Here is a 23212-nt window from a genome sequence, read left to right on the forward strand (position 1 = left end):
CGTGGTTCTTGTTTTCCGAATTGACAGGAGTCTGCACACATCTTTTAGTAATTGGCTCTCAAAATTTCGTCCCTGATCGGTGTGCAGCTCCTGTGGAATCCCGTGCCGACATACAAATCCTTCCACGAAGGCCTGTGCTACCACCCCTGCTTCTTGGTTGGGGAGGGCATAGGCCTCCGGCCACTTGGTGAAATAGTCCATTACAACGAGGATATACTTATTACCTTGGCGGGTGCGGGGCAGCGGTCCTAGAATATCCATAGCCACCCGCTCAAGGGGGGCCCCCACCTGATGTAATTGAAGGGGGGCCCTCATCCTCCGTGCTGGTCCCTTTTTGGCAGAACAGGCGTCGCATCTCCGACACCAGTCCTGTATGTCGCGCCCCATATTCACCCAATAGAACCTCCGGCGGACCCGAGATATTGTCTTTGTCCTGCCCAAATGGCCGCCGGAGCGGGTACCATGCACCTGTTGCAATATGACGTTCTTGAATTTGTCAGGGACTATCACCAGCCAGGAAGTTCTATCAGAGGGAACCTCCACCCACTTGCGATACAAGATGTTGCCTTTCAATTCCAGGGTCTGCCACTGAGCCCAATACGCCTTTGTTTGCGCCCCGAGGGGGGTGACCTCTTCCCCCTTTGGTCTTTGCCCCAATTTGACCCATTGGAACACCGGCCCCAGAACAGGATCCTCCTGCTGGGCCGTGCTCCAAGCCAACTCTCCAAATTCCTCGTCCGCGGTTAGTGGCAAAATTGGCCCTCTCACCCGGGTTGCCCGGACGACGAGAATCGGGGCGGAATCGCCCAATTGCTCCCTTTCCTCGTGTCTCGCACAAAATTTACAGTTTTCCCCCAGACAAGGACGCCGAGAGAGTGCGTCCGCATTACCATGGGCCTTCCCGGCCCTATGGGCCACATCAAAATCGTACTGCTGCAACTTTTCCAACCACCTTGCAATTTGGCACTCCGGTTCCTTGAACCGAAGGAGCCATTGCAAGGAGGAATGGTCAGTTCTAACCAAAAATTTCCGCCCGTACAGGTACGGGTGGAAATGGTTCATGGCAGCCAGCATGGCCAATAACTCTTTGCGAGTGACGCAATAATTTCGCTCGGGCCTACTTAAGGCCCGACCATAGTAACCAATCACTCTCTCCACGCCCTCCTGTGTCTGAGACAAAACTGCGCCCAATCCTTCCTGGCTCGCATCCGTGTCCAGGGTAAATGCCCCGTCACTAGTGGGGTAAGCTAGAAGGGGTGCGGATGTTAGACACCCCTTCAATTTTTGGAAGGCCTCGTGGCACTCCCGTGTCCAATTAAATCGCGTCCCCTTCTCCGTAAGCCGGTGGAGGGGACGGGCCAACTCCGCAAATTTCGCCACAAAGCGCCGGTAGTAGGAGCAGAGTCCCAAAAATCCCCGCACCTCCTTGATGGTACGTGGTGCGGGCCACTCCTCTACCGCTTTAATTTTGTCTGGGTCCGTTTTTACCCCCTCGCGGCCGATCACGTGACCTAGATAGGCCACCTCTCTTGCAAACAAAGTGCACTTACTCGGGTTCAGCTTCAACCCTGCCTGTCTGAGGCACCCGAACACCTGGTCCAAATTAGCTACTGCCTGGGGGAACGTTTGGGCATGTACCAGGACGTCATCCAGGTACACCAGGCATGATTGCCATGGCATGCCGCCCAGTACATGCTCCATCAATCTTTCAAAGGTGGCGGGGGTGTTACACAAACCAAACGGCATCACAGTAAACTGATACAGTCCCTTACCTGTGGAAAATGCCATTTTCTCCTTCCCTGCCCTATCCATCTCCACCTGCCAATACCCACTCTTGAGGTCCAAAGTTGAGAACCAATTTGAGCCCGCAACGGCATCGAGGGTGTCATCAATCCTTGGCAGGGGATATGAGTCCTTGAGTGTCACGTTGTTTAGCTGGCAATAGTCCACGCAGAACCGCGTGGTCCCATCTTTCTTTTTGACCAGCACAACAGGTGACATCCAAGGACTTCCCGAGGGCTCGATCACACCTGCGTCGAGCATTTTTTCAACCTGCTCGTCAGCTTCCGCCCTCTTGCTCCAAGGGAGCCGTCGGGCGGCCTGACGAATAGGCCGGGCCTCACCGGTGTGGATCTGATGTTTCACCAGGCCCGTACGTCCAATATCCTCGGTGGACAAGGAGAAGAGGTCCAAATGGGACCCAACCAGTTTGTGTAAGGCCTCCCTCTGGGTACCTCCCAACTCTACACTACTACGATTTACCATCTCGCAAATGGGATCGGGCCAATTCCTAGAACTTATTGAAGGCTCCCCCTGGGGCCGGCTCGGCTGGACGTTCTCGCCCCTCACTGACGCGACTTCTCTAACTGGGGTGCAGCCAGCTACCTTCGTGCCCCTCACTATAGTGCGTGGTTCTGTGCTAATATTAATTACTCGGACGGCCACCACCAGCCCGTCCGTTTTTACAAGGGTACGGCCCACGATTAAACCAGGTATGGATAGCGCTGCCACCGGTTCGACCAGGCCGCAGGATTCCTGCCATGTCGGGCGAGCTGACCATCGGGCCGGCACTATGGCCTCGGCCCCCGGAGGGATGGTCACGGCCTCAGGAGCCTCCAGCTCCACCCTCTCGGCCGTGCTCACACCCTCCAATGGTAGCTCTTCCACTCCCCATCGCAGGATCCCCCGACTCAAGTCGATTTTACAACCGCTGGCAGTCAACAAATCCAACCCTATTAAGCATGGGTCGCACACCTCCGCCACCCAAACCTCTATCTCTTGCTTCACCGATCCCAACGTGAGGGTCACAAAACCACGCCCTATGATCGGAGCCGTTGCCCCGGTAGCCAACTGCAAACTATGATTTTCCAGACGCTGGATTTTACCCCAGCCGTCTGCACTCGAATTAAGGACCACGGGGCTGATGATCGTGGCGCTGGCTCCCGTGTCCACCACGGCGTCTACCCCCACGCCGGCAATTTTGCACCGAATCGTCAAACTACCCGTCCCAATTCGGCCACAATGAATGATCTGTCACGTCAACGAGGGCTTCTCCCCATCCTCTACTGCCGAACACCGCCCTGCATGCCCGGCACGTTCTAGTTTCCCGGGCCCTGGCGGGGGGGTGTCTGAGGTCGGCTAGGCCGATCGATACTGGGCGGAGTTGAGGGCATCGGCTGGCGGGGAACGTCCCGGCGCGGAGCTCGACACTCCCATGCACGGTGACCCATCCGAGCACAATTATAGCACCTCACCTGGTAAGGTGCTTGCCTCCGGTATTCCAAATTCCCCCCCCTGTATGTCCGAATTGGGGTACTCTGTCGGGGACTACCGGGTGCCACCGCTGGGGCCGCCTGCCATGGTCCAGGTCCCGCCAGGCGCCGATCCACTAACCTCCGGACCATGCTCTCCAGGTCAGGGCCCCCGTCGGGGGCGGGCCCCCTTGGGGGGCCGCCCCCCATCACGGGCCCCATCTGACGCACCGCCACTGCATGGCGCTCGCCTCCCCGGGCCAGGGGCCTCGCTGCTTCCCAACGGGCTGCAGCGTCGGCCGCCTGACTCATGGTTTGCGGGCGCCACATGGCGAGCTGTTGCCGGAGCTCCAGATCCGGAAGGGCCTGAATAAAGTGATCCAGCGCCAGGCTTTCCTGGGAACTCGCTGCCATGTCCGCGTGTGCAATCCCGACCGCGCGGCGAATATCGTGAGCAAGTTCCCCGATGGTCTCCTGGGGCTTGCGTTTTCGCTGCGCAAGTTGGGCTTTAACAAGCTCGCTTTGCTGTTCAATGCCGAACCGATTAAGTAATGCCGCACGGAGGGCTGACAGGGTGAGAGCACCCGGTGGTAAAGCCGTCAGCACCTCCGCCGCCGCGCCGCGCCCCCACCAGGTGTACTCCACCTTCGTCCGGATTCCAACCGTTGCCTTTACACACGTACTCAAACTGCGCCAGATACGCCCTCAAATCACTCTTGCCGTCATACGGCGCGAGTGGGACCTTGTGGGCGCCCGAAGGTCGGACCCCGCGCGTCACTCCTTGCGGGATCAACGCGGGACCAAACCGTTCGGGCTCCCACAGTACGCTATTCCCGGGGGGCTCCCGCGCGTCCCCCGTCCCTCCAAACACTACCCCTCCTGGTGTCGATGCCTGGGTCGCCCCTCCGCAACCCGCTACCCACGCCATACCCCCACAGCCTTGCTCACCAGCACCCCCCTCACTCCCCATAGCCAACCCTCCTTGCACACCTCCTCTGTCCATACACTCCGGACCAGTCATACATCTTACCATTGGTCCCTCACGAACACCCGGGTCTACACCACCCCCCAAGCCGACTGAATCTCCCCTCACATCATGTACATTGCCACTCACCTCCGTACCTTGTCTCCGCACCTCCTTTGCCACCTGCAAACTTTTTATTTGGTTAGTGAGCACCTCATCATGATTTGAACACAGACCTTGTACATATTCCATGACTTCCTCCTTTATCTCCCTCTTAGTTTCCCTCCGTCTCTTCTTAATTTCACTCACCCCCTCTTCCACCTCCTCTAATTTTTCCTTTACCTCCTTCAGCTCCCGGTGTGCCCCCTCTATTTCTTCCTCCATCACTACTTTAACCGTTTCTATGTGCGTCCTTACCTCCCGGTCCTTCGTCTCCATTACTTCTGTCACCTCTTCCAACCTCTTCGTCAATCCCTCATGTACCATTTGACATTCCTTTTGTGTCGCTATTAATTCATTTTTTATGTCCTTTTGTGTCGCTTTTAAACCCCCGATGATTGCAGTGTTCTTTTCCACTTGGTCCGCTAGTTCCTTTTGTCCCACTGTCAGCTGTTCTACTCCTTTCGTCAGATCTTCTATTCCCCCCTGTAACTTTGCCGTATTATTTCTCACCTCTTTCTCTATACGCTTTTCGCCTCGCTTTACCTCCTCGCGTAGCCCCGAGACCTCCTCACCCACACCCCGTCGTATCTCCTCCTTCATCTCCCCCATCTCTTTTGTAGATGCCACCCTCATCTGTCCCAATTCATCCCTCTGAGCATCCAGTTTGGTTTCTACCCCGATTTTTACCTCCTCTATCTGCTCTCCCATTTGTTTAATTTCTCGGGCGGATTGCTCCCCTATCTCCCGCAATTTGCCTTCCATCCTGTTTTCTAGCCCCATTAACCCATTTTTCACCCCTTCTAACTGATTCTCCTGGGCAGCCATTCTATTTTCCACCCCCGTTAACCCATTCTTTACTTCTTTTATCCCGTTGTCTAACCCCTCAAAATTATTGTCTAACTTCCCAAATTTCTTGTCTAACTCCTCCCCAGTACCCCTCATTTCCTCCCTCATTTTCTCGCTATTCTGGGCCATAAGGGCCTTCATTTGTATGAAAAAAAGGCCCCAATCCATCGGCGGCGCTGCTACGGTCACGGGCGTGGCTAAATTTGGCGCCACAATAACCATGTGCGCGAGGCCGCCATTTTGTGCACCTGCTACACCCTCAACCACCTCATTGCTCTCCTCTTCCCTTTCTTCCCCGAAGTCCTGGGTTACTTCTAACCCCTCTATCTCTCCCACCGGCATCCCGTCGCCTTGAACAGCCATGGCGCGATTTCAAAATTCGGGTTTTACTTTATAAAACAAAATAAATTTCGGTACTTTATAATTTTGAGCGCGTGAAGCGCGCTCCGGATCGATCTCACTCCCCGACACCAATTGTTACAGGTCGCGGACAGATGTTATAGACCGAGCGGTGGTGTAAGACCGCGACCTAACAAAACTCACCCGATTCACCCAGAACTTTGGCCGTATCGCACCGTAGCTGCTCAATGAGGGAAAAGACAAAAACGACGCAATGCAAGAGGAAAAGGAATTAAAACGAGAAGACGTACAGACGAGTAATGGGGTTTATTATTTACACACACAAGCAAAAAGGAGCAATTAAGTTTATTTACAACACATAAGACGCAGGTGACACAGTGCAAATACTAGCTTATCTACAGGCTTAACTTATCCCAGGACAGAACAAACAAAAGACACTGACTCACGCGGGGAATTGCAGGAATCGCAGGATGTGGAGGGCTGGAGGGAGAGGGAGGTCCAAAGGGGGGTCATGCAGCACGATCGGCGCGTTTAGCAGCCGCCGTTCCTTTTCGGCCCTGCTCCAAACCGCCGCCCAGGCCCCAAGCGGCTGCCGGGTGTCGCTGCTGCTGCCGCCTCCACTTGCCTTGCCAGGCCTTGTCCCACTCGTCTAAACCCTCAACTCTTTCTTGGTCCCTCACTCTTTACCACCACTCTCTTGACGACCAACTCAGACCTCTCTCTCACCAAGACCAACCCTTTGTGACCAACCGACTCAGACCAACTCAGAGTGCATCTCTCACCAACTCCTCCTGACCACTTCCGTTTTTGCGCCTTTTATAGCGCCTCCAGCGATTACGCCCCCGGCGTTTTGGACACGCCCATCGGGGTGCTCACCTCGGCCCTGGTTGGTCGCGCGACCCTCGGGCTCCGCCTTGGATGACGACGGGCGGGCACGCCCCTCCTCCCCTCTGACGAGGGGGAGACACGCCTTTCTTCTCCGACTCAAAGCACTTGGTCAATGGCGGTTATTGGAGGGGAGGTGATTGGGAATCGAGGGCTCAGCAGTGACGAGAGGGGATGTAATATGGAAATGGAGGTTTTGGGGATGGGAAGGAAAGGGAATCTATTCTCTTTCACTGGTGCAATGGAGTATTTCAATTAATGGAAGACACAGCCTTACGCTAATACACATAATAAGGGTATAACTGTCAAAAAAAAGATATACCGTGTCCTGCATGTATGTTTTATGGACGAACTACGGGAACGCCCTTTGACCTTTTATACAACCACAACGGAGGGAGGAGGGGTGATATTTTACAACAACCTTTTACAACAACATTTTACCACAACAATAAAATAAAAAAACATTCTCATATCCACAACAATATGTTGTACGTATGCATGGGTGGTGGAAGTTTCGACTGAGTTCCATAACCCCCCACTCCAACATGTTCCATAAGTTCCCTCACACACCTCCCCCTTACGCTGACGTCTTCCCAACCACATTTTATATTGCAGCCCAAATTCCCCTATTCTCGATCTTTCCCCTACTCTTCATCACCTTAATTTTTTTTTAACGTTCTCCTCCTCCTCCTCCGGTAATAGGTAATTGACCTCTAAAAGTAAATTACATAAGATCCACTGGACTTCAATTAGCATCATGAAAATTTTTATGATATTTGATTCAATTGGTTCCTTATTTTGAACAAATAAAATGGCTGCATGTGTATACTTACTGTATTATCAACTTCTAATAATTTGCTGCAAGGTTAGATCAGAGGTATAAGCACTCACCTGTGAGCCGTCCTGCCTGGGTTTGATTCTCGACTCGACTATAAACTGCCACCTTGGTGTTTCTTATGTGGAGTAACTCGTCAATGAGTGCACCGTTCACACTGGTTGGTGATGGACGTTTTAATTTCCTATGCTATCTTTCGCAAGCAGGAGGCGAGTTATCGCCAACAACCTGACCAAATGCCAAATTATTTCCCAGATTCGCAGACAGCTCCGTAATGATGCAACCAGCAGCCTGAATGCAGAATTGAATCCCAGTCCAATATGCATTCGCTAGCTCGACTTCCTTTCATTCTTGCCCAGTTATGTGAAATGTATTGTTATTGAAATACCTGTACAGTGATTCTTTTCAGGTGTTTGTACATACCTTTACAAAAATTAAAATGCATTTCATCAAGTGCATGATGATTTCCATATGATGACAAAATCATGGCGAAGCATTGTTAATTGTCACCCCATCCCCTCTTTCAGTGTTTCCTCCCAATTTTTGTGCTGCTGCTCAAACAGAAAAATAAAACGGTTCACAAAATGAGATTGCTACAACGGGCACCGGTGATTGAAATGACAAAGCTGAACATCTGCCAACCGTTAAGGAATGCCATGCTGATTAAAAGAGATTTACTACTCTGCACAGAATCGCAATAGTTCGCTCTTTAGGGAGGTCCAAGGGTATATGGCAGTGTCGGCTCTTATTCCGTGTCTGGCATTGTTGGCACATGCCACTGTCCCCTCTGCTAGTTCCAGGAAAGTCCCATCTCTGCCTGTTGAGGCATATGAGTGGAGCAGTAAAAGCAAACTCCATAAATTCCTTATTAGCTTGTTCATTACACTTTTACTAATTATACATTAAGGAGGAACTAAGGGAAATGCACCTTGAAGGGATCAAAACTTGTTAAAAAGTTTCCTGGCTAAAGACATTTTTGAAGATATGGGGCCTAACATGCAAATGTAATAGGATCGGTATATGAATGACTGTTATTTGAATGAATAGAGCTAGTACACCCGCATCCTAAAGAAGCCGCAGGAAAGGTCGTGTTATCATCATCTCTGGGCTATATCGTTTACAGTACTGTATGTCTAGGCTCGGGTCCATTAGTCTGTGGGGTTTGCGATAAGCATATACTGCCTCAAGAACATGGGTGTTCCTCCCTTTCAGTTTAGTGTTAAACAGCTGGATCGACTGTTTAAACAGATAACCATACATGTTTTTGGTTTATAATACTCTTCAATTCTGGTATGGGTGCCCCATGTTTCAGAAACATGGGCTGAAGATGAGCATGGAGAAGACCGAGGTGATGTGGGTCCGGCAGCAGAAAAAATAAATGAACATCAGGTTAGAGGGAAAGGAGATCAGACAGAGAAATAGGTTTGAGTATCTGGGTGGAACAGTGACTGTTTGCAGTGATAGTTTGTCGGATGCAGAGGGGCAGAGGAGGATTCAGGTGAGTGCGAATTCATGGATGAGGGTGGATTATGAGGGTGTAATGGCAGACAGAAAGATTTCAAGGAGATTGAAAGGAAAGGTTCTGATGTCGTGCATAACACCAGCCTTTCTCGATGGTCCGGAGATGGTGCCACTGACAGAGACACAACAACACAGGCTGCAGGTTTGCAAGAACAACTGGGTCAGAAGGATTGCGGGAGTGAAGAGGGTGGATAGAAAGAGAATGGATGAACTAAGGGAGGAGATTGGTGTGTGGATGAGCCTGATGGGGATATTGGTGAAATGCCGGCTGAGATGGGCTGGACACTTGGTGCGGATGGGGGAAGAGAGAATGGCAAAGAGATTGGATAGGTTGAGGGAGCAAAGTAGGAGGAAAATAGGGAGGCCACGGTTGAGATGGAAGGATTGTGTGAAGAGGGATATCAGAAAGGTGGGGGTGGTTGGAGAGTGGAGAGAGTTGGCTGAGGACAGAGGGGAGTGGAGGAGTGTCATGGTCAAGGCAGGGCAGGAGCTTGCTGCCATTTAACCTCACCCTTTATAAAGGGAAGAGGAGAAGAAGAAGAAGAAGAGGGTGTCCCACAAAACCACAATAAGCTATTTATACACATTAACATGGCATATGTTCAAGGAGGAAAAAATGCTTTGGGTATCAATATAGGATATTATTAGTATCAATATTGTTTTGTAATCGCCTTAATATTGTGCTATTATCAATAATGTTAGTATTACTTTTGTTATTAGAAGGGGGTTTGGAAAAACGCCATGATAAGCTATTTATATACCTAACACGGATTTTGTCCAAGGTGGAAAACCCCCTTGGGAATGGGGGCAGATTAAATCGCTACAACCTCCTTTATGTGACCCTCAGTGCTCCTGTGAAGTTTGGTTGAGATTGAATAAGTAACGACCGAATGTATCACGGTCAGGCAGACAGGCACACACCAAATTGCGTATTTTAGTATGACAAGTCGAGCAACACTTTTGCTTATCTTTGTTTCACAAGTCATTTTATTTCATGCTCTTTCAGAAGCCTTAGTCATTGTTTAAAAATAATAATAATAGAATTGCACCCATTTATGTAAAATATATTTTCATCATGATTGGCAGGATTTCCCAACTGAAGACAAGGTTATTCATTGCTGTTGGTGGATATTTATGAATTCAAATCCAGATACCTTGTTTGTGCTCGACAGCATACTGCAAAATAGTTCCTCTGCACTCCACAGCAAACAAGAAGTCAGCCATTCAATATACTTCCATTGGATGAGATATTGACCCACTGAGCAACAGACAAAATATTACCTGGCTTGCGATTGCTCGGTAAATCACATGAAATACTTGCGGTGATATACTAGATGCCTTTCTCGAGGGAAAGATTACCCTCTCTTCTTCAAAACTAATTTCACACCAAAAGACCGAGCGGCGTACACTAAAGGCAGACAATATACTAAAGCTTTCACATGGATTGCTTTGGCTGCCTGTTGGCAGTTATTGGATGGAGCGCTTGTCGAGCGGTCTATAAGGGCTCAAACCTCTGCTGTCTGGCAGGTGATCTGTGCACATTTCAGTAGATGAAGATTGTGGAGAATTTAGTGATTGAGGAGCCAAGTTTATGTTATTTTTGCTGTCACATGTTGTCCACATTTCTGCATTGTACCGCATGCAGTTATGATACTGACGACACTTTTACCATGTAGGCAACAGATCACATTAAATGGAAGATAAAGTTTGTGACTTTGAAACAGCAAGTTCCTTTCTGAGTAGTTTGAGAGGAAGCACAAGCATAGTACATACGCTTCTATAAAATCTCACTTTTCATCCATAACATGCACAGATCTTCATTTTAATGCTACAAGACAAGTTACGTCACATATCTTGTGCGTTGCTCTTATAGCTATTGACATACCGATACCTTTTATTCCCAGAATTCCAAGGCTGGGGATGGAGAGTGTGGACCAGCAATTCTTCATTAACGTTTTATCCCATGGATCACATTAACGCTATGGTACAAATGTGAAATGGGTTGGAAGTTGCAATTCTGGAGATCTCCATATACGGTTGGATACATACTCGGTTAATGTCCCGTCCATTCCAGAGTTTGACTGATTTGTGACTTCTTCTGTCCATACATTGTCATGTAACAATGATGCTATTTACCCATACTACACTGATGGAAGCCAAAAAGTCATCACAAGAATTAGAGCAGCAAGTCCATTTTCTTGGGATTAGTCAGTATGGAATTTCAAGTAAAGGTGAAAAAGGTCAAAAGTCATGCTGTGCCCGAGGTGTGATGAAGATGATATGGAAAGATGTCTCTCCAGAATGCTTGCTTTAGCTCCATGGACTGGTAGTATGTTTAACTTGGAAGCACTTGCAATGGTATGGGGAACACCAAGCAGGCAGTGTTCATCCAAAGAAGCGGCAGTTTGTAGAATCGATGTGACAGTACATTGTACACCGGAGGTGTCCATATGATCTGGAAATGCAAACTTATGTCAAAGTTAGAAGCCGTAAATATTAGCAAGCCTGCTGCTTATACCTATGTTTCTGATGAAGAACTTTGTAAAATAATAAAATAACTCCCGTTAGCATCCTTTTATTACTTAGTCATATGTACATTAGGGGGTAGGTGAGTAACCTAACAGCCCCAAGGTGAGTTCCCCTACTTGATTATATATATACTAGCAGAAGTACCCGGCATTGCCGGGCAGGGGAGGGGAGGGGAGGGGGAAGGGGAGGAGAGGGGGGGAGGGGAGAAGAGGGGGGGAGGGGAGAAGAGGGGGGGAGGGGAGAAGAGGGGGGAGGGGGAGGGGGAGAGGAAAAGGGAGGGGGAGGGGGAGGGGAGAAGGGGTAGGGTGGAGGGGGGAGGGAGGGGGAGGATGGAGGGGGAAGGGAGGGGGAGGACGGATGGGGCAGGGGGAAGGGGAGGGAAGGGGGAGGGCCAGTCAACAATGACGTTGCAGTTCTCATGGTCGGAGAGCAGCACAACAATCGCGACATCGTCCTGCATCTTCGCAAGAGCACGAAGCGGATTTTGGAGACTCACCGATCCTGTGACCCACGCCCTCCAGTACCGGCGTTGCTGGGCGGGGGAAGGGAGACCCGTACATTCCCAACCCGTACATTCGCCCTCTCGACTCAAGCTCGTATTTGATTCGTATTCGAAATCGAAAGGGGAAAGGGGAAATCCTTCGTATTCGAATTCGTAAACACGAAATATGAATTAAAATTTAATTCATATCGCACAAAATCGACACAAAACACGATCGCATAAAGGTGAAAAAACGCAATCCCTTTTCGCCCTGAATTACGTGCAAACGTGTGACGTGTGATGGGATGGAACATCACGTGATCGCTCTGAGCGATCGATTGCAACTCTGCGTCCTGTCGTGGGTGTGGCCAACGTGGCCTCATGCTCCCAGGTGATTGGCTAACTCGAGCTCGAGAGAGCCATAATGCGCTACGTTATGGCAAAAAATATGGATCTAAAGATGAAAGGGAAAAAAACCCACGTGGTGTGAATGGCAATGTTCCTCGTGCAAATGTGAAAAAAGGCAATCGCTTTTCGCTCTGAAATACGTGCGAACGCGTAACTGAGTTAATGGCGGCAAGGAACATCACGTGATCGCTCTGAGCGAATCAGCACGCTGCTCTGCGACCGGTCAGATTCCGTGCATAATATTCCTCGCTGAAATGCGTTGAGGTAAAAATATGGTTAAAAAATATTATGAAATCAATTTTTAGGTCGGCCATGTTCTTACCAGGCTCAATGGCCATGTCTGTGCCAAATATCAAGTATGTGAGCCTCTCCGTTTAGGAGTCTATCGGTAACATTACACACACACACACACACACACACATACACACACACACACAAACTGTGTTTTATAACACCAAGCAGGCAGTGTTGAGTGATTGTAGGTAACAATTTCAAGTCAATCGGATGAAAATTGAGGATTTTAGAAATTTGACAAAGTTGGTGACCCTTGGCCTATGTTGACCTATTGACCTTTTGACCCCAAAAGCAACAGGCTTCTTGCTTATGACCATCTCTACCATTTGATGACGTTTCATGAAGATCAGTTGAAAATTGTGACCTTTAGGCGACTGACATACAGACACACAGACAGACAAACACACAGAATAATGCACAAGACCAACCAATATACTTGAAAAATCTTTGATTTTCGCAAGTGACAAACAGACAGACGAACAGACAGATGGGGTGAAAACATAACGTCCATCCACCTGCGGTGGCAGAGGTGAATATTAAACATACTACAAAATAAAAAATGCAAGACCTGAATTTGTCATTTGAAAAGAAACAAGCCCAGATTGTTATTTATGTTATTCTTACAAAGATAATTATGCCATGGCACTAGATACGAATGATATTCACTTATGAAATGTAATGACAACTTTATGAAACGAAATGCACATACAGCTTAAGGAAGGGTAAAACTGTAACATGGTAATGTTAATTGTAGATTATATGTCATGTGCAGTTCATAGTCACCCAGGCAGGTAGGAAGCACAAGTGTGGTGGCCCAGATCTGTGCCGTCGCACTCCTCCTCAGTTTCTTGACGGTGGCCATCCCCACAGAATGATTGCTTGCAGTCTGCATCAAAATGATCCCAGTAACCATGTCGGGGATGAAGTACACAACAAATGTTAATGTTATTGCTTCCTCAAGATGGTATTTAGATATCAATGCCAATGGTGTAGTATTTCAGGAGTATTATCACCATCGCCCCTCGAAGTGGGAACTGAAGCTGTTCTCTAAAATAATTTCCAGGAACACCACCTTTATCGGTTTCAAGTCAATATCACATCCAAGCATACTATTTAATTTAGTTCCATTTGTAGAAATATAACATTGAAAAAGGAGTCTGAAGGATTATGATTGAGGAAGAAAATGGAAGCAAAGATTGCAAATGACAATAAACTCCAGAGATGAAGACTCTGATAAACTAAGACTGAACAAATGTATTGGTATTGTGGGGAAGTATCTACTTCAAAACATCTTACCTATACAAGAGTCAGACTGGATCTCATTCCCATCATCACATTCTTCACCATTCTCCTCCTGAACCTTTCCGTCACCACAGTAACCCGTGTAGTATGGAGGAGCAAGCTGGAATGCAAATAACAAACTAATAGCTGATAAAATAAAGATTAAATAAGCACAATGAAATAAAATGAACAAAATAAACCGGGCAGTCCACCGTTTAGGGTAACCATTAGTCTGCAACCCCAAAAACTTTGTCTGGTCCAACCTGGATGGGAACCCAGCCCGTTGGCTCGTGGAAAAAAAGGGCTCTGATGTCCTTGCGAAGTGCCAAGACATGTGTTGTCTTCACTTCCTGCAACTCTTCCTCACTACCCACCACAAAGATCTGTAGAACATTTCAACGAAGACCTAATTTGGCTGTTTGCACTTCATGTACAATATACAATCACGTCACACTAGAAGACAAGACATCCACCCTGAAGGATGGCATGCTCGATGATATAACACATATTTCTATCACTGAAATAAATTAAGACGAATTTATAACTTTCCTTTCATTGTAGCATCGAAATAGTTGAAATCATTTCTGAGCAGCTGAGATGCAAGAGAAATGTAACAAAGTATAAAGCAAGACATTAAGATATACCATGGGCAATGTGGGTACAGGTCCATTGGTAAGGCTGTTGTACAGGATATTGGTATTTTCTGAACATTCACACCTTCCAGGGAGGCCTGGTAAGCCAGGAGGACCCACTGGTCCAGTTTCACCTTTGACTTGTACTGCCAGATGATAAGACATTTTCATGAGACTATCGTCATTTTGGAGATTATTACAATGTAGGATTGTTAATTTCCACATCTACCAAATAGTTTAGTGCTAAATTCAAAGGATTAAATCAACAGGACATTGTTCATGGTTTGCCAACCCCCGTGGAAAGCAAGGAGAAGCTGACATTTAGGGAGTTAAAGTTTCTTCGGAGAAAAAGAATGCTGCACTGTGGTCAAAACCTGCGACAAAATCCGGTCACGGGCCGATTGGGAAACGCGCATTTAAAGCACTCTTAAAAGATGAACAGCATGAATGGGAAACGCACATTTAATGTGCTACTAGCAGGGACCCATGGAACGAAAACGCTCCCCTTTTTGGGTGGTGTATAGGCAATGAAGCGCTGCCTCGCATACTCCTGGAAGTATATGTTTTAGCAATGAACAGGTAGAGCATGGCGATTGTGAATATGATAGGTTTGACGATGTGTTCAGCCTGAACTGCATCGAAATCAAAATGCCGGTGGGTGGTGTCAGACTTCCTACTTATGATGTTGTGGGTGGAGTAAGACCAGCTGTCCAAACAATGGGCAGAAAGAAAGAAACAGACAAACAGAAAACTGCAACTACTTTAATACATAGATTAAAAAAATTAATATGACACCTCTCATCCATGTCACCCTCCCCACGGTTACATCAGAACGAGCTGATTCATCACACTGTCACGGATTGCTTAACCCCAATACGGGGCCGTTCAAAAATTACATCACGCTTTTTTGTTAGTAATTTGTGTGACGTAAAGCTCGATGGATACCATTTTGTATCGGTACTATGGTGGGTGGAGTAAAGCGACAGATATGGGTGTGGTCCGGCAAAAATCGACCCCCCCCCCCCCCCCCAACAAAAACCCCAACAACAACAGCGACGCGAAGCTCATATAGACCTGTGACATGTCGCAAGTAAAAAGAGCGCTCTGACGAAGGGTAAATTCCTGAAATGTCAGTTCCTTGGTACCCACAGCTGTTAACATTCCTCAATAAACGTTCTGTTGATTTCATTTTCATCCATTGTTCTACTTGCCTGCTGATGCAGATCCACACAAGCATTCACGAGCATGAGTACTTCGTTATTCTAAATTAAAATGGACAGCTTTCATTCTAACTGCAAGAAAGCCACTACTTTTGTGAATATAGTTGTGGGTAAGGGCCCAGGTTCCATGTTTCTGTCCACTCATTGATTTTCTCTGCATAATTTCACCTTCTAATTATGCATTTGTCTTTGCTTGTTCAAGATGCAATGTTTCTCCATAAGACATTTTAATCAAAAGTCTACCTAAATTTCATTTTTTTTGCAAAGAAAAGTAACGCTTGTGGTCCTCACCTGTTTGAGAAGTTTCAACAACATCAAATGGTAGCTCTGTAAGCCGAAGAGGACCTGGTGGTCCAGGAATCCCACGGTCACCCTTGAAACCCTGCATTCCACGTCATGCAGTTGTAATTTTCATTCAGGTTCAATCCAAACCCGCATTTGGTTCAGAACTCATTTTTGTCATAGAAAGCCTTCGTCAAAGAAGTTCAATAAGGTTATTGATATGATTATTATTTAATTATTACTTTCAATCATGAAGGAGATTTTTGATGGCACTGCATCCAAATGGAGACCAGACCAAGTGAAGCTAACTGAAAGTTATTAGTGAGCCAGTTGTTTCATCAAAAATCCAATAGTAACACGATAATTCTACAAAGAATATCTTGAATGTTAGGGTTAGGGGTGGCCCCCTATTGAAAGTGGTCTGCCCCGCTCCAGGACTCCACAGCTCATTTTACCACCATGGCCTGTGGTCCGCTGGCCAAACAGATAATTATAATGCTCAAGGAATGCCCATAGTGCTTTACGAGCATGACCTGTACAGGAGGTTTGACACTTTACAACCTTACCCTATTCTGCTCTGTTGTTCACAATCACCGCTTCCTCAGTGCACATTTTACCCCATGACTTACTTCTCACAGATATCTAATACAAGGGTAAATCTAACCGACTGAAGCATACAGTCCTATATATCGAAACTATTCTTACTACATTATAGCTAAAATTAAAGCTTCCCCTCCCCCCTCCACCCACATCCACGTTAGAGTACGAGAGTATTTAGGTGGGCAAGAGAGTTTAAATTTTGCACACTGACGTAACTCTAAGCCAAGATTCCATGAAAAATCAGAAAATGGTCTGGAAATTTCCACAAACAAAAATTCCTGCAAACAAAGGTCGGCCAGTGCAGCCTCATGCTCACTTACAAAGGGTTACATGACGAAAGGGAATGGCACATCACGTGATCTTGCACAGTTATGATCGCTCCCCAGGGAAGCAGGTGCTCCTCAGTGTTATGGCGGTATGATTTGAGAAGTGTCTTTAGGTTTATGTAATTTATGGACAGTGTACAGTGGTAGGAAGTGTTTTTTTTTTTGTTTTTTTTTTTTTGTATACTGAATCGAGGCTCGTGAAAGAGCTAACATTTATTTCACAAACAAATCAACCAGACAAACAAAATTTACAAAAAGAGGGAGCGGAAGACAAGATGGGGAGAGAAGGGGAAGCACACAACCACAACATTTGAGAGCAGGGAGAAGTGTGGGAGGGAGGGAGAGGGCTTGGGGGCAGGAGGCGTGGGAAGGGGAGGGGGGGGGGGAGAGGTATAAAACACAAGGGAACCGAAATTAGCGGGGGTAGAAAAGATCAAGGTTTTGGATGGGGGAGGATTATTGATGGTGGTGAACAGCTGTTTTAAAGACCTGGAGGGTGGAGTGGGATTGAAGAGAGTGAGGGAGTTTGTTCCAGAGGCGGGAGAAAAGAGGAATGAAGGAGTGAAGGTGAGCAGAAAGTCTTGATTTTGGCAGTTTAACCATAAGAGGGTTGCAAGCAGATCTTGTGCGACCTGTAGGAATATTTGGGGGACAGAGCCCAGAGAGGGCTGGGGGGGGCAAGGCCAGAGAGGAGTCGGTAGAAGACGGAAAGACCACCAACCTGCCTGCGGTGAGTGAGTGAAAGGCCCTTGGAGTTAGCTTCATCGCGGGAGATTCCAATGATTCTGAATGCTTTGGTTTCAACAGCGTGAAGACGGGCTAGGTGTGAGGCAGGAGCACCAGACCAGAGGGGAGAGCAGTATTCCATAGAGCTGCGGATGAAAGCCTTGTATGTGGTGAGGAGCTCAGGTGTGCCAAGGAAGGACTTCGCACGACGGAGGATGCCCAGTCGGCGACTGCCTTTGGAGGCCAGATTTGAAATGTGGTTTTCCCAGGAAAGATCATGGCAAATAGTGAGACCCAAAAGCTTGAGTGACAGAACTTCTTGGAGAGGATTATTCAGAAAGTGGATGGGAGGGTTGTCCAGTCGGTCCTTTCGGAGAGACATCGTAAGAGTGTGAGATTTATCAGGATTGAAAGACATGTTCCATTTGTTTGCCCAGTCTGTGATTTTGTCCAGGTCTGCAGAGAGTGAGGAGGCTGCAGACTGCCGATCTGAGGGATGAGGAATGGAGCGACAGAGAGTAGAGTCGTCAGCAAAGAGATAGAGAGGATTTTCAAGAGAGTCAGAGAGATCATTGATGAAGACCAGAAAAAGCACAGGGCCCAGAACACTACCTTGGGGAACTCCAGCCTGAACAGGAAGAGGTGATGAGAGAAACCCATTCAGGGCCACACGTTGACTACGACCAGAGAGGAAGTCCGCCAGCCATGCGTGGAGATTTCCATGGATACCAAAGGAGGAGAGTTTGGTGAGCAGAGCAGGGTGCCAGACCGTATCGAAGGCACGTGAAATGTCAAGGGAGACAGCTCTAATTTCCTGTTTGGCGTTGAGGACCTCCATCCATTGTTGAGAAAGCAGAAGCAGCATGTCCAGAGTAGAGTGACCAGGTCTGAAACCAAATTGATGATCAGAGATCAAGCCATTGGAGAAGAGGAAAGATTTGTAGTACACATTTATCATTTACGGATGGTGTTGTTATGCCCATGGGGTTTATTGTGCTCGATAATGTTCATTAATATTGTGGAAGGTTTGCGCAATAAGATCGAGATGTTCGGGGTATATTGAAATAGTTTGCCGGGTTTTGCTGTGGGTCCAGAGTAGGTCCTTTTTCCTTATTTTCTTAATTTTATTTTGATTCTTCTGCTACAAGACCTTACTTATCTACCTTCTATTCCCCCTTTGAGGCCTTTACATAATTTTATGTGGCAGAACTTGGTAGATTTTGAGTGAAAGAAGTGGAAAACGGGAGAGAGAAGCAGAGGAGCGCGTACTCGGCTGGGTGTGGACGGTTTCTGCCGGCGGGGTTGTCGGCAGAAAAAGTGAAAAGGCGGCAATGGAGAGAAAAGCGAGGGACTGTTTTGTTTGCAACAGGGAGAGGCCAGTGAAGGCCCGTAGGGGGGAGGGGGGGGGAGAGCTCCGTGATTCCTTTTCAAGAAGTGCCAGTTGAGGGCGCTTCCAGCGTGGGAAGTACTGGTGTAGGCCTGTTGCGGCCTGAGTCATGGTATTGGAGGACAAAGTGGGATGAGGCCGAAGCGCGTACAGCTCGGTGGGAATCGCCTTGGTGAACCCGAGGCAAGGTAATGGGATCTGGTGTGGGAAGAGTTAGAGGAGTTGCTCAGGGAGATTTGGGTCTGCGGAGCATGAGGACATGACCTGAGAGAGAGAGAAAGGTATTGAAGGAGCCATCTTTGGAAGACATCTCAAGCAGGCTTGGATTCTGTTCTCTCATTCTCTCTCCATACTATCTCTTTTTCCCCTTTTATTTTATACTCTGTGACAAATATTATTTTGTTATTTTGCTTATACCTCCCCTCCCTTGGGATGAGATAGGGACATTTGTTGGGGCCCCTGCCTTGGGATTAGATAGGGACATTTGTCGGGGTGTTTCATTGTGGTGTCTGTCTTGTCCCGGCGTCTGTCTGTCCTTCTTGAATTAATTAATTATTTATCCCCACATGTCTGTGGAATCTACCTATTGTTTTTTATTGCCTAGTTGTGTATCCTGCAGGTTGGTTTATCCTGAGTGAAGGATTTGTACTTTTTTTTTTTCACTTGCCTTGTAATGCTGGATTAGCATACCTGTGCATATGGTGTATTGTTGAGCAAGGCTGATATACGTTTTGGTTTATTCTAAGTAAAGAATCTGCATTCATTTCTGAACTTGTATTGCATTGGTGGATTGGTATACATCTGCATATTGTGTATCGCTGATTCGGAGGGTGTACGGTTGCGTAAGCAGGTGGGTAATCTCGCTCGGTCATATCTGGCTGCTTAATGGCGCGACCCATTAACGGGGATTAACGTATTGACCATTAACGTATTGACCTCCCGAGCAATAGGCTGTACCCCGAGCCTTCTACCCAAGGGCTAGATCGTAACAGTGCACAGTAGTATGAGGTACTTCTATAAACAAAAGACCGTGATTTACGGATGGTGTACATAATTAGAAAACAAAATTAAGTTTCAGTTCCACCACTTAACGTTCCGCTTTTAATTAGAATCATAAACTCCATCTCTTAGCATTGCCTAACACTTATTAGAATGTAAACGATTGTTTTATTTTCGTAACTTTCGACCTTTTTCATTAAAAAAACACTATACCTGTAAACTGTTAAGTAAATAGCTCATTCTGACCACTCATTCTTGATTTGTTGATTTATTTAGCTGCTTCCAGAATACCTCCACAATCCACTTCATCAAATATTTAAAGCTCATTCAAAATCCACTTCATCAAACATAAAACTTATATTTATTCGGTCTGCATGTAGCATGCACCACAGTATCTGCTTGCAGTCTGCATGCATGCCCCACATATGTGTAGGTATATGTACGTATGCATGCATGTATATATATATATATATACATATATATATATACATATATATATACATATATATATACATATATATATACATACATATATACATATATATATACATACATATATATATACATATATATATACATACATATATATATACACATATATATACACATATATATATACATATATATATACATACATATATACATATATATATACATACATATATACATATATATATACATACATATATACATATATATATACATACATATATACATATATATATACATACATATATACATATATATATATACATACATATATACATATATATATACATATATATATACATACATATATACATATATATATACATATATATATACATACATATATACATATATATATACATACATATATACATATATATATACATACATATATATATATATATATATATATATATATATATATATATATATATATATATATATATATATATACATATATATATACATATATACTGAACAAAATTATAAACGCAACATCTGACATTTTGAAATAATTTATGAACGGTACAGTAAAATATCACCTCTATTTTTCTGTATGTACAAAAGGTTGATGAGTCTTGAATTTGAGTGCATAAGGGTGTTTAAACGTTTTCAATGTTGTGGCACTCCCGTTATGAGATATTGCTCCCACCAGACGGGTGTGGCATGTACTGTCACGTTTCAAAGAGAGTGAGCATTACTCAGACACTCCTTGTACTGGGGACAATAAAAGGCCACCCAAAAATGACAAGATTTGTCAGACGTCACAATGCAACAGATGCCACAATTCATGAGGGATCGCGCCATTGGCATGCTGAATGCTGGGATGTCCGTCAGAGCTGTTGCTGCACAGTGTAATGTGCATTTCTCCACCATCAACCGCTTGCGGTGCCGTTTCAGACAGTTTGGCGCGACAGCCAATCAACCACATGCCCGCAGACCACGTGTTACCACACCACCTCAGGATCGGTACATCCGGCTCCTCCACCTGCGTGATCATCTGCGACCAGCTTCACAGACAGCACAAGAGACAGTTGGTCTGAATAACCGACGAATCACAGAACAGACCGTAGAAATCGTCTCGGAGAAATAAATCTCTCACGCCTGTCGTCCTCACCAGGGTCTTGACCTGACAGATGTTTGCCGTCGGAACCGACTACAGTGGGCGAACACACATTTTCGATGGCCCTTGGGACGCTGGAGAAGAGTCCTCTTCACGGACGAATCCGCAACGGAATTATCAATAGAACCGTAGTAACGTTCATAAATTATTTTAAAATGTCGGATGTTGCGTTTATAATTTTGTTCAGTGTATATATAATATATATATAGATATATAAGATTATGTTGATAATTTTTCTGACAGGTGTCTTTCATCCACATGAATTAATTTTGGGGGAAAATATGAAGTTGCCTTCGTAAGGTTCACCCTTCAGAGTTTGGAAGTGATCCAATGAACATTTATATCCTGCTGCAGATCTGAGTGTACAAAGGCTCGGAGAGTATAGGAAGAATCACAGGACGCAGCAGACTTGTGAGTATGGAGTGAGCAGGATAATTGTGAATTACTTTTCTGAGATGTCTGCATCAGCATGAGCAGAGGGGTTTCTGAGTATATATTCGGCTAAACAAGTATTCAAAGACTGTCCCAGGAACCTCTGATGTATTCACACCGATTGATATCCCATATTAAAGTCACCTGGTGTGGGGTTACTTTGAATAACAATTTATAAAAGTATAGTGAAGGGGTAGGAAAAATGAAATTTATTCATCATATGGTGGTCTGGAGGAGAGCGTAATGCAATCGCGAAGATGCAAAATGGAAATGTACCAGCTGTGTGAAGCCAGATGCTTTATTGAATCATTTTTTGGAATATTCACGACAGATGCTCTTTACTTTGACCTCAGCTAGCCGGAATGGTAGGTTATGCCTTAGCATTTATATTATAAGGACCTTGCTACATAAATTCGTGGAAAATCTTTTTTTTTGATATATAAATCTATGATGAGATAGTTGAGATACAACAATATCATATTGCTACGGTTTTGAGATTGGCACATATTGATCATTAAAGGTTAAAGGGTTGCCCCCCCATAGTTAGTCCATGAGCAACACATAGGCCACCTGTAGTATTAGTTATGTCCTAGTATGTGTAAGTATAGGCCATTTCCACTAGTAATATCTGCATTGTGTAAAGATATGCGTTTAGGTCCTTTCATTTTTGCATCCACCCTCCAAGTTCCACCTCCATGGGCATAATTGATCCCGCGCCCCATTTGGCTGATCCCTCAATTTGTTACGCTTTGGCTACCCGCAGCATTCGCTGCCCTTTGTTCGCTCGCTAGTCGAGTAACACGAGGTAGGCCTAAGAGGGAGGAGCGCGGGGTCGGGGTGGGGCGGCGTCAAGGCAGCGCGTCAGAGGCGATGATGGTAAGGGCCACCAGCCAACCAGGGCTCTAAGGGCATGGCGTGACAGGGCGTGGTAAGGCACGTCTGGTAAATGCTAGAAGGTTCGCGGGGCGTGCCTATAAAAGCCTGTGCACAAAGCCCTTAGAGAGAACTTCGAGGAGTGGTGAGAGGACTCGTTGGGAAAGGGCGTGATAAGAGGACTAGCGCTGGAGGGGACTTGTTACAAGGAGCACGAGAGGGAGCATGAGAGAGAGCACGAGTGAGTGGTGAACAGGACTCGACTGAAGCAGCGCTCGCTTTGGGGGCATTGCGCTATATCTGAGT

General features: G+C 46.4%; 1 protein-coding gene across 1 annotated transcript in view; it reads right to left on the bottom strand.

Moving 5' to 3' along the window:
- Positions 1-9786: 9786 nt before the first annotated feature.
- COLQ (collagen like tail subunit of asymmetric acetylcholinesterase) overlaps positions 9787-23212 on the bottom strand; it is a 166522-nt gene continuing 153096 nt past the window's right edge. Inside the window, exons 12-17 of the mRNA XM_068119776.2 lie at positions 15961-16051; positions 14462-14595; positions 14081-14200; positions 13833-13938; positions 13320-13422; positions 9787-11279 (exon numbers count right to left, since the gene is read on the bottom strand). Coding sequence (XP_067975877.1) covers positions 11210-11279; positions 13320-13422; positions 13833-13938; positions 14081-14200; positions 14462-14595; positions 15961-16051 — 624 coding nt within the window. The 3' untranslated portion in view covers positions 9787-11209. The remainder of the gene's footprint in view (positions 11280-13319; positions 13423-13832; positions 13939-14080; positions 14201-14461; positions 14596-15960; positions 16052-23212) is intronic.

This window comes from Myxine glutinosa, chromosome 6 (genome assembly GCF_964187855.1).
Source record: "Myxine glutinosa chromosome 6, kmMyxGlut1.1, whole genome shotgun sequence".
Taxonomy (NCBI): Eukaryota; Metazoa; Chordata; class Myxini; order Myxiniformes; family Myxinidae; genus Myxine; species Myxine glutinosa.